The following is a 13335-nucleotide window of genomic DNA, read 5'->3' as shown; positions in this document are numbered from 1 at the left end:
TGCCACTGGGGGAAGAAGCAGACTGGATGACTTGACAGGCATAGCACAAGGCTTGAACCTGCATCTTGGAGTTAGATTACTGCCATTACTGGGAGGCTAATGACTGAACTGGAGGCTTCTAATGTTCTTTCTCTCTTCCACCTGAAGAAACCTTGAATGAGATTTCTTTAAACTTCTGTGAAAAGCTTACCTTTTGGTAAATCGAAGTTTTCTAATGAAAAGCACTGTGCTGATATTTTCTGGTCAGTTTTAGTTACAAGCAGTCAATATCGTTATGCAAACATTGTGAGAGCGATCAGTCTTGAAGAGAGGAATGGACTTTTTGTAGCCCACTACCTGCGGCTTGCTGATAATTTTTATTGTGAATTGTATGGATCACATAAATCTGATCTTTGGAAAACAAAGCTTTTCACACTAGATGCTTTACATAGGAAATTTTGTTACTTTTTTATTGAGTCTATCTAACAGTAAATTTCCTTTGAGAGAATTAGATACAGAATGGTGGACAGCCTACTGAGTAAGATGCTATCCAGACTTAGTTCAGACTCCATTCTTCTATTCCTGCTGACTGTGATGGGGAAGCTGAATCTGAGTTTCCCCACTACGGATTATTCTTTCTCTGAATTTTTTCATTTCTTTGTTTTATTATTGTTTGGAGAGTGTATATGCATTCAAAAGAAAGTGGAGATTCCGGATTACAAAAAAGCAGTTTGGAAATGCACATATAGTCTATGTGAATGCAGTTTAGTCCTGAAAAAGGGTGGACGTTAGGTTTAGGTCTCATCCCCACTAGTATTATCTGCCAGCTTATGGCTTCAGCTGCAACAATCAGTACATTTAATGTTTGCATTGCTTTTCCCTGTTTATCTTAACTGATGCAGATGACATTTGGATATGTCTATCAGTACAAAATTGTATTAAAAATTAAATCAGGCATTCAGGAATGTAAAGTAATAGACCTCTGCATTTCATGACACTGCAGAACACTTTGTGGTTGCACATTCTGAGCTGCTTGCCTTGTGCAAGGAGTATTTTGCGGGGAAATACTGGAGGACAATGGAAATTAATCATGACCTTATGCTTAATCCGCTTTTACTTTCTTTCAGCTTAATATTTCCTGGGGTACGGCTGGGCGCTGACAGTCAGTTCAGTGATTTCCTTGATGGACTTGGACCTGCACAATTAGTAGGCCGACAAACACTAGCAACTCCTGCCATGGGTGAGAATATTATGTTATATGTTAGATGAATAATAAAACAGTACCTATCAAAAGCACTGCTTGACTACAGCACCAAAAAGGCTTTTATGAAGTGGCTTCCTTCACTGTAAACATGATAAATCCTGTACCTGGTCACTGGTATTCCTACTGGTATTTTTAGCATGCTTGCATCCAGAATGAGTTGAGAAACGATATTGCTGCAGATGTTAAGTGTCTGTTAATCTCACTTGCAGTTTGAAGATAGAAGTTGGACTAGATGATCTTATAGGTCTTTTCCAACCTTGTGATTCTATGATTAAGTTGCACTTTCCTTCCCACTGGGAAGTTATTATGAGTTCTCCAATCACTGTGAAATCTCAGCTGTTCAGCATTTATATTTGATCACCACAGATTATACTGGATATGAAGACGGTTTCTTGCCAAACTCTGCACTTGTCCAAGCTTGGTTCATCCCGAAGTAACCCCAGAACCTGAAATTTCTACCCACATCTGCAACACCCAGTTATGAGATATTGATAAAGCCAGTGTTTCTAATGACAAAATTCTTTACTACAGCAGTTGTCTGGATCTATCTGCAATTTTCTCAGTACTCCAAACCAGTCTGGATAACCTTATATTAGTGTTAGCTGTATCTTGTTTATGAATAGGGTATGATTGCTGTGCAGCAGGACAATACTGTACAAGTGTCTTTGGAGTGGTTTGATATGTTTTTGCTTGTACTTGGACAGTTTTTAGGCATGCTTCAAATACTACATGTTTAGGATTCTAAACAAGGAGTCCTTGATATACTCCATTAAACATGCTGGAAATGGTAAGACCTTAGTGCTTCAGTACAGCACTCTCAGAAGTATCAGTGAGAATATTTTCTAAATCGAAGTGACTCTGCTGGTATGAATACAGGAGTCTAAATTTCTTTCATCTTTACTTTAATCTCCTATTTTTCTGCAGATTCCTTGAGTCATGTCTATTTTCACTTCTTTGAACTGTTTTATTTACTAAGGGCTCAGGTTTCAGCCCTCCTGGAAAGTATTTTGCCACACTTTTTACATCTTTCACATCTTCTGTATACTGCTGCCATTGACAAATACCCAGATTGTTGCTCCCCCTTCTGGCTTCCTGTACCATGTTTTTATTTGGTTGTGCGATACTGAGATGTAGTCTTAATACTGCTTCTTGGAATTTTCCTTTAAACTATTTTTAATGAAACACAAAATATGTTTATTCAAGCAAAGTCTGATAGGTAAAAACCTTCCCTGCTGCTCTGTCATACCTCATGTGGCAAAATATTACCACTGCTTCAATCTTCCATTACACAAGCTTGCGAAAATCTAATGCCCACTTCATTTCAAAATGCTGTAATTCTAAATCTAGAACCCTCTAATTCTGTAGTTCAGGACTATCTATTTTTTTTTTTTTTAATTCAGAGTTTAAATCTCAAATATTTCCCTATTCAGATGTGACATGGATATATGGACTGTTCCTTTATCTGCACTGAAGTCACAAAGCTACACACTGTATTGGTTCTAATTGATTCTAAGTGACCTGTTAGATTTCTACCCAGCTGATTCCATAATAGATGGAATCATACAGGTCCAACATTTTGAGCGTCAGCCCATAGTTAAGGTAACTTTCCATGCATTTTATTGGTCTTGGAACAAGGAGTTTCATTTTTCTGCAGAAAATGTAGTTTGTCAGAATTCATGCAGGGAAACAGCAGTTTGACTGCACAGGCAAGTTTTAGCAATCTGCATTATTTCATTCCCAACAAAAATAGGCATGCAGTATTGATAAAAATAGAATAATTGACACATTTATACTTCTTAGAGTTCTTTGCAGTACACTTCTTTCGAGTTCCTGGAGGACAGGGCATCATTCTCTGAAGCTATTCTTTTTGTGTGCCTCAACTGGTTGGTGCATCTGCCTTACACAAAGGATCTCCTCAGGCAATTGAGGTACAGAGAGTTCAATGTGAACTTCAATCAGCAGTTCCCCTTCCTGTTAATCAGACAAAGAGACGTTGCATTCCTAGCTCTTACATCTCAGCTTGGAGGCAGAAATGTCCAGCTGAGGGGATATTTGAACATGAATTTGGGTTTTAGGCTGTTGGAATTTGGGACCACTGCTAGGGAACTGCTGCTGAGGCAGCAGTCCTGTGTGAGAAGTCTTTAGGTCATAATGTGAAATGAAAAGGATGATGTTTATACTGAAATGTTGCTGTAAATGTGCTTGCCCCCATGGGTCAGAGACCCATTTAATTCTAGGTTAAGGACAGATAAATTTAAGGTGACAAGCACACTCATGGAGCAGACCAATAGAACACTAACCTTTCTGTTTCTCTTTCTTATTCTCATATCTCCCAGGCTGTTCTGCTTCTCTAAAATGTTCTTCTTCTCCCTCAGGTGATATCCAGATTGGCATGGTGGATAAAAAGGGCCAGTTAGAAGTAGAAGTCATTAGAGCCCGTGGCCTCACGCAAAAACCTGGCTCCAAATCTACCCCAGGTAAGGGAAAAGTAAACAATACGTGAACAGAAATCAGGAATATGAAATATGTGGTGAACGGGGGATTGGAGGCTTTTTAAGCACCTTGTTAGGTGTAAATACATTTTATTTGCTAGGAATGTATGCATGGATATATCCTTGTTATCAGTCAACTTTGCATAACATGCATCTGCTAATTGCATGTCACTTTTCAAGGAATTAGTTTTAGCAATTCAAAACCCATTCTGGACAGAACATTTGCAGAAATATTCCCATGTGTTTTAGGCAAATCATATCTCCCAGAAAGGAGTACTTTATCAATGTACGTGAAGTCCTTTGTGTTTGTTCCCCACCAAAATGAGACGAAGAACAGATGACTGTGCTCTGAACAGACAGCTTAGTAGACCCGCAAGTCATAGTCTTCTGTATGCAGCAGTGCTTGAAGAATCTTGCATGTTATGCTAGTGCCTGTCAGTAATCTGTATAATGAATGAAATATCATTTTATAAGAATATTTTTAATGTCCTACTTATTTATAGAAATCTTCATTAGAAGAGATATATAATAATTGCTACAAACACTGCTCACTGTAACAACAGGAATCTTGTTTAGATAGCACTTTGGCAAAATGGTACTTTGCAACCTCCTTAGGAGCCTAAGACAAAAGAGCAGTTCGTGTCTGTGTTATCTGAATGACTTAGCTTTAAATATTCCTTTCAATGAAATATTTAAGTCTTCTGTTGTGATGTATCTCTGACCCCTACATAATGACTCCAGCTTAGCTATCAGAGACAGTTAATTCCTGGCAAAGGAAAGTGTTTTTAAAATGACAGGTGAAAAAGTGAAACAGAATTGTTTTTAGTAACATCTTGGATCGTTAAATTTAAGGGTTATAAAAATGAAATGGGTTCCTTATGGTCTGTGTCATTTATTTAACAAGTGTAATTGTATTCAGACTATACAACAAAGATAGCATGTCGTGTTCTTTCTACTCATCTTCCTTTTATGGCATCTATCCTCCAGCTCAGATGTGCAACATAGAAGTTTTTAAGTCCAAATATAAAATTAATGATGTTTTGTTTGCAGCTCCATATGTCAAAGTTTATTTATTGGAAAATGGAGCATGTATAGCAAAGAAGAAGACAAGAATTGCACGGAAGACCCTTGATCCTTTGTACCAACAGACACTAGTTTTTGATGAAAGTCCACAGGGTAAAGTCCTTCAGGTCAGTTCCTTCCAAATCCCAATTTAGGCTATCTTTTGGTAAAGCACTTGTATGTTTACTTAAGTTTAAGTAAGATATGCAAACCCATTCCAACTCACTAAGTATTTAATTTTCTAAATATCAGCAAACATATCCTCATGGCTTGTGATTTCCGACCTGTGAAATGTCTGTCTGTATTAAACATTTCTCTTTTGTTGACTCTTGCTCCTGTCCGGCCATTAAGTTTTCTCATAAGAGGGAGCAATCATTCACCCTTAAGAAAAACATTTTCTTTACTATACACATCATGACAGACAGCAGGAGTGAGCATGGCTCTTTGAACCAGGCTGAATCCATATCTTGTGTTCTTACAGGTAATAGTTTGGGGAGACTATGGCCGAATGGATCACAAATGCTTCATGGGAGTTGCCCAGATCCTTCTGGAGGAATTGGATCTGTCCAGTGTGGTAATAGGCTGGTATAAATTATTCCCACCTTCATCACTAGTGGATCCAACCTTGACTCCCTTGACACGCAGAGCTTCCCAGTCGTCTCTGGAAAGTTCAACTGGGCCTCCCTGCATTAGGTCATAGAAGTAGGTGCTGCCTAATAAAACATCACCCAGGATAACGATTGGAACCAGATATTCACACGATCAAAAACGCTATTGGAGAGAGACAATCACTTCTGTTTTTGCTTGTAGTAGTTATCCAAAAATATGTCTGAGTTGTTTGTCAAGAGACGGCTTACATTGACGGAACAAAAGTATATAACATACAGCCAAACTGTTAGCAGCTATCACTGATGCTTATAATGATCCAAAGCCAAACAAATAAATATTAAAAAAAAAGAAAAGAGAGAGAGAGAGGGATCTTTAGATTCAAACTAAGTCAAATATGAGCCAAACTGGAAGCTCTCACTCTGTTAACAACGTTGTATTTCACATTTTGACAGAGCCCTCAAGCAGTGTTAACTTCCTGGTGTTTCAGCAGTTTTTCTGTATTTGTTACTACCGCTAGTTTTTTGCCATGTGATTCTGCTAGTTTTGTAGAAGTCCTCACAACGCTAACATAGACCCTTCCTTTCTTTTTCTAAACCAAACAAAAAAAAAGGGCTGAAGCATATCTCTGTAAGCATCGTTAAAGTGTTCAGCAGCCAGTTATGATTCCAGCATGTTCAAATCGTTTCTTGGTTCTGGTGCTTCAAAGTCTCCCCTGTGGGAGCCCAGAACAAATGACCAACCAAGGTTATATTCTTAAAAGTAACTAATCATCACAGTGCCACTTTTTCTTTGTAAAAAGCAGATATGTTCGCATTATATATACTAACTTTTATGTTTATGATGTTTTGCATGGAAGAATTTTGAAGAATTCTGCAACTAATGCTGGGGACTGGTATAAAGCAGCTTTATTCTTAATTTTGACATAGAATATGTTACTGGTAATGCAGTTTTCCTCCTAGAAATGGAGAGGGAATACTTATGTTTCTGTGTATAAATGTATATTTGACTTCCCAAAATGTTGACCAGGAATGGATTGAGCATATGACACTTTCAGCTGTACCCAGGCTTCTCTGACGTGTGTCGCTTCAGACACACCTGTCTGCCCTGGATAGAGCATGGTATGAGTTGTTCAGTGTTTCACTGGAAATTCCAGTTGAAATATTCTGCACTTACTAATGTTTTTATCAAATTTTAGTTTACATTTCTTTGAGATTGATGCAAGCACAAGGCTTGATTTTTTAACGCAAGATATCTTACTTTTTGGAGAAAAAAGTCAAATTTCAATTTGCTTTTTATTCATTTGAGTTCTTCTTGGCCTTGAAATCCCTTGTGATATCCTGTAAATGTGCTAAAAACTGCAGATTCTGCAGGTGCATTGATATGTTTCCCCTCCTTTTACAGGCCATTCGATTTTGTGATCACACAAATAGAGCAGCATGACTTGGAACTGTTCAAAGCTGCATGCACGTTTTGTAAAAAGAGATGAAAAAGGTTATTTAATAATGTATGTTAGTTCCACATAGGCCAGCTTGTATGTTGCATGTACTTGTACAGTTTGCTCGTAATTACAATACTGAAGTAACCAAGAAATCTAAGCCATCCATTTTTCTTATAGACATTTTGCAGGTTTTAGCCAGGCTAGGTCTGTGAGTCTGGTGCTAAATGTCTATAGATGGACTTTATTTTTTACCCTATGGAAAACGTGATGTAGTATGGACCAAATTCCTTCTAATAAATATTTTGGTGTAGATTCCTACTGTGGGGTTGTAACACATGTAGAAACTGTGTACACACTAGGTTTTAACTCATAGACATACTGCCTGCACCAAGTGAACTATTTATTATTACTCAACACGTTGGAATTACTCTGCCCATCTTTCCATAGGGCACAGATTGGTACTGCTCGACCTGCTGAGCAGGAAGAACTCAAGTATTGGTGCACTACTACTAGATCCTGTTCTGTCTTAGTGGCCAAAAACCAACTAGTTATAATTCGATAGTAACTTTCTATTCTGACCACTTGTCTTAACACTCCCCTGTGCTTTTAAATGAACTTCCAACTCATATTATGTAAACATGTTTAATAAAATTTCCTTTTCATGTCCAGTGTAGTAGTTGTGCTCTCTGTATGTTCTGAGGTTCATCTGTGATTCTGCTCGCTGCAGGACTGTGTGAAATGTGTTAAGGAACAGTAAAATGATAAGTAACTTCTATGGTTCGTTTGATCGATGTAATAGTGTATGTTGAAATCTGGGACCAGAATCTGGGGCCTGGTGAAAGTTGTGTTTGGTTGGCTGCCTTCTCACCGTGAAAGGAGCCAAACTGTGCTCTCAGTTACTGAAGCAGGCCAATTAAAATCACTTAGCCAAATTACAATCTGGTGAAATCTGATCCGTTTATTTGCAGTGAGTGTTGCTGCACCTGCTCGCACCAGGCCAGCGGGATGGTGCATGTCAGCTCAGTGTTTGGTGTGGGCCGAGCCTTTAAGAGGTGAGAACAACTTATCTTTTGCCCTTTCTAAACCCAGAAATATGCCATTGTACTGTAATGTCACTATGGGTCCTGCTTTATAGAAACATACCTGAGAGCAGAATTTGGCACTAAATTTTATTAGAGAATTAAAGATTATGTATGTTGTTTGATTTTAGTTTTCCATGTCCCACAGATACCTGATCACAACTGAAAAATAACATAAAGACAATATTGCCTCACTTTGAACACTTTTGTTTATTACTTTATTTAACTGAATAATACATGGTTAAGCTATTGAAAAAAAAAAAAAAGAATAATTAAACATGGTAAATCTCTGAACAAAAGGCATGTTATATCTCTGCTTCTGTGGGATGGGGGTGATCTGTTTATATATAGAATTTGTCATACTGTTGCAAAAAGTCCACTTTCATGAATCTCATGACTTAGTGTCCAATACTAGGAGATCTTTCCCATGCTGATCCTTATTAATAAGTAAAATTTAGCATTTCTTATGCCCCCTAGAGCACAGAAAATGTAACATCAAAAAGAGCCCAACACACTGAACTACTTCATTTTTGGTGTTTCTGATGAACAGGCCTCACAGTGCAAAGACTTCAGGACAGAAGCAGTAGACTGCAGTAGACAAATAAGTTATATGCTGATCTTCTTTTCCAGGGTCTGTTGCCTTTTAGAAACTCATTGCTGGTTGCTGTAATACAAAGAAAATTCAGCATTTAGTTCCCTCCTTGTTTTCTCTTGAGAACACAGTGCTAACTTATATGTAATGTGCAGAAGAGAAAAGATACAAAACTTAAAATCCTTGACATATAAGCAGTTATTTTCCTTGTGATGAACAAATGCTCAACATTCTGTACTGAAATGCAAATGTAGTGTTTCTCTTTGTGGAAGGAGAAAAAGGCCTTGCCTGCTGTGTTAGACAGAGAGTCATCAGAACTGTTCTGAGTGAGTAGGACGACCCAGAGCTTCTTGATCTACTTCCCATGTAATTTCCAGAAAAACAACATATGCGTTTTTGTTGCCTATTTTCACTGACAAATGACAATCCCAGAAGTTGATTTCAACCTAGGATACAGATTTCAGATTGTTCAGCTTGGAGCAGAGAAGGCTTCAAGGAGACTTTATAGTGGCCTTCCATTAGTTAAAGAGGGCTTACCAGAAAAATGGGGAGGGGTTGTTTATCAGGAACTGCAGTGATAGGACAAGAGGTAATAGTTATAAACTAAAAGAGAGGAGATGTAGAACAGACCTTAGGAAGAAAATCTTCACTCAGAGGGTGATGAGGCACTGGAACAGGATGCCCAGAGAAGCTGTGGATGCCCAGCCCTGGGGGTGTTCAAGGCCAGTCTGGATAGGGCTTTGAGAAACTGGTCCAATGGAAGGTGCTCCTGCTCATAGCAGGGGCTGGAACTAGATGATTCTTAAGTGCTCTTCCAACTCAAACCATTCTATGATTATAAGAATACTATGATTCAGTGTTTCTAAAACAAAGAAAATTTCCGAGTGGATCTTCAGTGCCTTGTTCTGTGCCTTCAGGATTCTACCAATAACAATTGACTCATCTCATATGAAGTCTGCTGCTCTATTATGGCTGTTTTCTGCTCCTGTGGAGTTGCAGCTCCACTGTCCATAGACCGCTTAACTCCATCAAAGAAGAACTGTGTGCCTCATCCTCTTCTTTTGCCATAAATGTAGAAATTCATGCCAGACAACAAAATTGTTCTTTCTTTAAAGATACTGGTATTCCCTGTATGTTACTACAGTATAATTCTGCTAACACAGAAGAAAGTAATTTGCAATAAAGCAGATTGTTGTAAAAGGACGTGGTTTCTCAGATCAGGAGGTGAGTCCTCTGACCATCTCATGTGATTAAGAATGCCACCAAAGTCTATCAAGTATAACAAGGTTCTTGATTAATTCCTTACTTCCAGGTCTGCCAAGTCTCTATAGGAGGAAAACAAAAGTGCCTTGCTTTTGAAATCATAGAATGATTTGGATTGGGAACACCATTCAATCTAGTTCAACCTCCCTGCCATGGACAGGGACATCTACTAGATCACATAAGTATTTTCTCAGGTTCTGTGTATGCTGGGAATTGTTAAATGCCATGGTTGTGAAGGGTATGTGTTGCAGGCATGTCATATAGATCTATCTTCTGAGTTTATGATCCAAATTTGTCCTACCTGACGTGCCAGATATAGGAAAAGAAGCTGCTCTCACTCCTTCAAGAGCATAGCTGCTCACAGCTCCTGAATGCACAGACAGGTGTCTAATGAAATGACCCTTTGTGGGATACTTTCTAGAAGCTAGAATGCTTTGAAGACGTAATTGTGTATTTGAACATAAAATTTTGGACATTCTGCCTTATTGAGTCAAAGTGTCTAAAGCTAGACACTAGCAGCAACTGGGGGAAAGAGTAATAAGTTGACAGAATCAATAGGCTACAATATAGCAGTTCAGGTAAGGCAAATATTACAAATCTGTACTCACCTGTCTCATCTAGTACAAGAAATGAATCCTTAAGAGCTGAGTTTTTTAGAGGTTTCAGCAGCTGTCTGGTCTGCTCAAAGTGAGTCAGTCAACTAAGGCTTTCACAGAATCCCATGGGTGGAGAAAATTACCTTGAAAAAGAAGTGATGAGCAGCAGTTCATTACTGTAGTGTTCCTAGGACAACTAGGAATTACTCATTCTGATTGCTTTTCTTTCACGTATTTTACAATTACAAAGTCCTTCTAAAGTACAGTTAGGAATCAGTAAATCCACTTGGTAAAACGGTGGATACACAGTGAAGGACTGTGTGATATCACTGTCTGCATGGATTTTTAGTATATCCGCAACAATTCATTTAGTTGAAGAGTCTTTTTCGCTTTTCATTCTCATTTATATCAGTGGGATGCAGACTTCTGGTTGACTTTGAGAACCCAGGACTCTGTACCCGGATTTTGTGATGATTCAAGTCCATATTTCAGAGATATCATATATATATGGAAAGAGCAGAACATATGGAAAAACTAGTTGTGAGGTGCTCAGATACTGAAATAACTGTCACGTTTTCCTGTCCTTGTCCTGTTCGTTAGAGCAAGAGGGTCCCAAGAACTTTAGCCTCCAGTTTTAGGAACTGCAGTGTTTCTCCCAGAGTTACAGTATCAGACTAAGCCAGCAACCCCTTGAATGCACATGAATGAACAGACAGCACAAAAGAAAATAATGACAATTACAGTAAAAAGGCAGGGCTTCAAAACAATTTGCATGCCAACCCTGTTTAGGTTGTGAATGACTGAGAGTGCAGCTGTGACTGAATCAGATACGGAAGAGTCTGAAGTTAAAACAAGTTTCTAGATATCCCTCTTACTCTTCAGGTTAGGTGGGCTGGATGTCAGTGGGTGGCTGATGCTATGGAGCTTTTGAACAAAAACCAACCTTCTGTAATGGGAGCTTTTGTATATACAGCTTGTCCAAGCTTTTCTCTTTGGAGATGATCTGGTGCTTGCAATAACTGCGAGCTTAATTTCAAGGGGATTATAGGATGTATTTAATTTTAAGCTCAAAAAGCTGTATTGTGGAAGATGGATGTTGCACCAGCCCTTGTGAAGCCCTGGCTAGGATGATGAAGCAGTCAGGTGCTCTGTAATGGGTTACCAATGAGTAAGATCTGGAGATCTCCAGAGAGGATGGGGGTAAGATTTTGAGGAGCATAGTGAGAGAGAAGGGAAGGAAGAAAATGGTGCCTCTGTTCACTTGGGGGAATTAAGAACTCAAGGAAAGGAAAGGAAAGGAAAGGAAAGGAAAGAAAAGAAAAGAAAAGAAAAGAAAAGAAAAGAAAAGAAAAGAAAAGAAAAGAAAAGAAAAGAAAAGAAAAAAGAAAAAAGAAAAGAAAAAAGACAACGCAAGACATACCTGCTCAGGTCCTGTCTTTTCAACTGAGAGCTTCAAAAAGAAGTATAGTGGCTGAGGAAATTTGGGTCAACCCCTGAAAAGCTTTGCGGATGTCAGTGGGTGTCTGCCTAATTGGTCAAAGGATGTGGCCCAACTTCAGTGTCTCAGTGTGGGCAACAGAATCTCTGGTGGCTACAGTACCTTTTCAAAAAGATGAGATGATGTGTCATTTTCCTTTCTGATAAGTTACTCTGCAGGAGTTAAGCAGAAGAGGAAAACAAAGTTGGTGACACAAATAATCTTCGACTTGTTTTACATCCAGTCTCAGATGGCATGTAATGGTTGTAATTGCTGGGAATAGGGATTATTCTATGGGTGTGCTTGAGAGTACGAGGGCCCTACAGAGGGATCCAGATAGGCTGGATCAATGGCTGAGGCCAAGTGCCTTGCCCTGCACTTTGGTCACAACGACACCATGCATCACTCCAGGCTTGAGGCAGAGTGGCTGGAAAGCTGCACAGAGGGAAAGGATTTGGATGTGTTAGATGCAGCTGGCTGGACATGAGCCAGCAGTGTGCTCAGGTAGCCAAGAAAGCCAATGGCATCCTGGTTTGTATCAGAAATAGTGTAGCCAGCAGGAACAGGGGGGTGATTGTCCCCCTGTACTCAGGTCTGGTGCAGCTTCACCTCAAGTACTGTGTTCAGTTTTGGGCCCCTCACTACAAGAAAGACAGTGAGGCCCTGGAGTGTGTCCAGAGAAGGGCAGCCAAGCTGTTGAGGTGTTTGGAGCACAAGTCTTATGGGGAGCAGTTGAGGGAACTGGGATTGTTCAGTCTGGAGAAGAGCAGGCTCCAGGGAGATCCTCTTTCTCACTATAGAAAAGGAGTTTGTTGGCGTTGTAGGGATCGGTCTCTTCTCCCACATAAGTAGCAATAGGACAAGAAGGAAAGGCCTTCAATTGCACCAGGGGAAGTTCAGATTGTGTATTAGGAAAAAATTCTTCTCAGAAAGAGTGGTCTGGCATAGGAATAGGCTGCCCAGGGAGTTGGTGGAGTTACTGACCACGAAGGTGTTTAATAAACGTATAGATGTGGCACTGAGCAACATTGCTTAATGTGGTGATGGGTTTACCGCTGTACTAGATGATCTAAAAGTTCTTTTTCAACCTTAATGATTCTATGATTCTACAATTCGATCATCAGGCTTCTCACAGGCAGTCAAAATTGGATTGTTGACATTTTTGCTTCTTTTAACCTGGGATGAAAAAGGCCCTAAGATTTGAGAGACAGCTGAAGCACACTATCTGCTCTTCTACAGGAGGCCAGAAGTTCTGGTTTCCTCCTCTCACCTTTCCCTGCCCATTGCACCTAAAGGGCAGTTTTGGTGCAGTTTGGTAACTGCTACCAGCTCTCAGTTGCTCTTCTCAGGTGCTGCCATGGAGCTCTTAATTCCTAAGCCCCTTGGTGAAATAGCCAGAATTACTAAACCATTAATGTTAAAAGCCAAAACAAAACAACTCAGGCCTTTGGCATTTCTTCTGTGTATTAGAAGATAAAAAGGAG

The 13335-nt window shown here is 39.4% G+C and overlaps 1 protein-coding gene across 27 annotated transcripts in view; it reads left to right on the top strand.

Moving 5' to 3' along the window:
• The window catches only part of RIMS1 (regulating synaptic membrane exocytosis 1), a 188617-nt gene extending 181105 nt beyond the window's left edge, over window positions 1-7512 (top strand). For all 27 annotated transcript variants that reach the window (XM_010707745.3, XM_010707738.3, XM_031552575.1 and 24 more), the window contains 4 exons: window positions 1107-1219; window positions 3619-3720; window positions 4786-4925; window positions 5279-7512. In XM_010707745.3, coding sequence (XP_010706047.1) covers window positions 1107-1219; window positions 3619-3720; window positions 4786-4925; window positions 5279-5497 — 574 coding nt within the window. In that variant the 3' untranslated portion in view covers window positions 5498-7512. The remainder of the gene's footprint in view (window positions 1-1106; window positions 1220-3618; window positions 3721-4785; window positions 4926-5278) is intronic.
• Window positions 7513-13335: the final 5823 nt, after the last annotated feature.

Source organism: Meleagris gallopavo, chromosome 2 (assembly GCF_000146605.3).
Source record: "Meleagris gallopavo isolate NT-WF06-2002-E0010 breed Aviagen turkey brand Nicholas breeding stock chromosome 2, Turkey_5.1, whole genome shotgun sequence".
NCBI lineage: Eukaryota > Metazoa > Chordata > Aves > Galliformes > Phasianidae > Meleagris > Meleagris gallopavo.
This window is presented reverse-complemented; position numbering and strand designations above follow the sequence as displayed.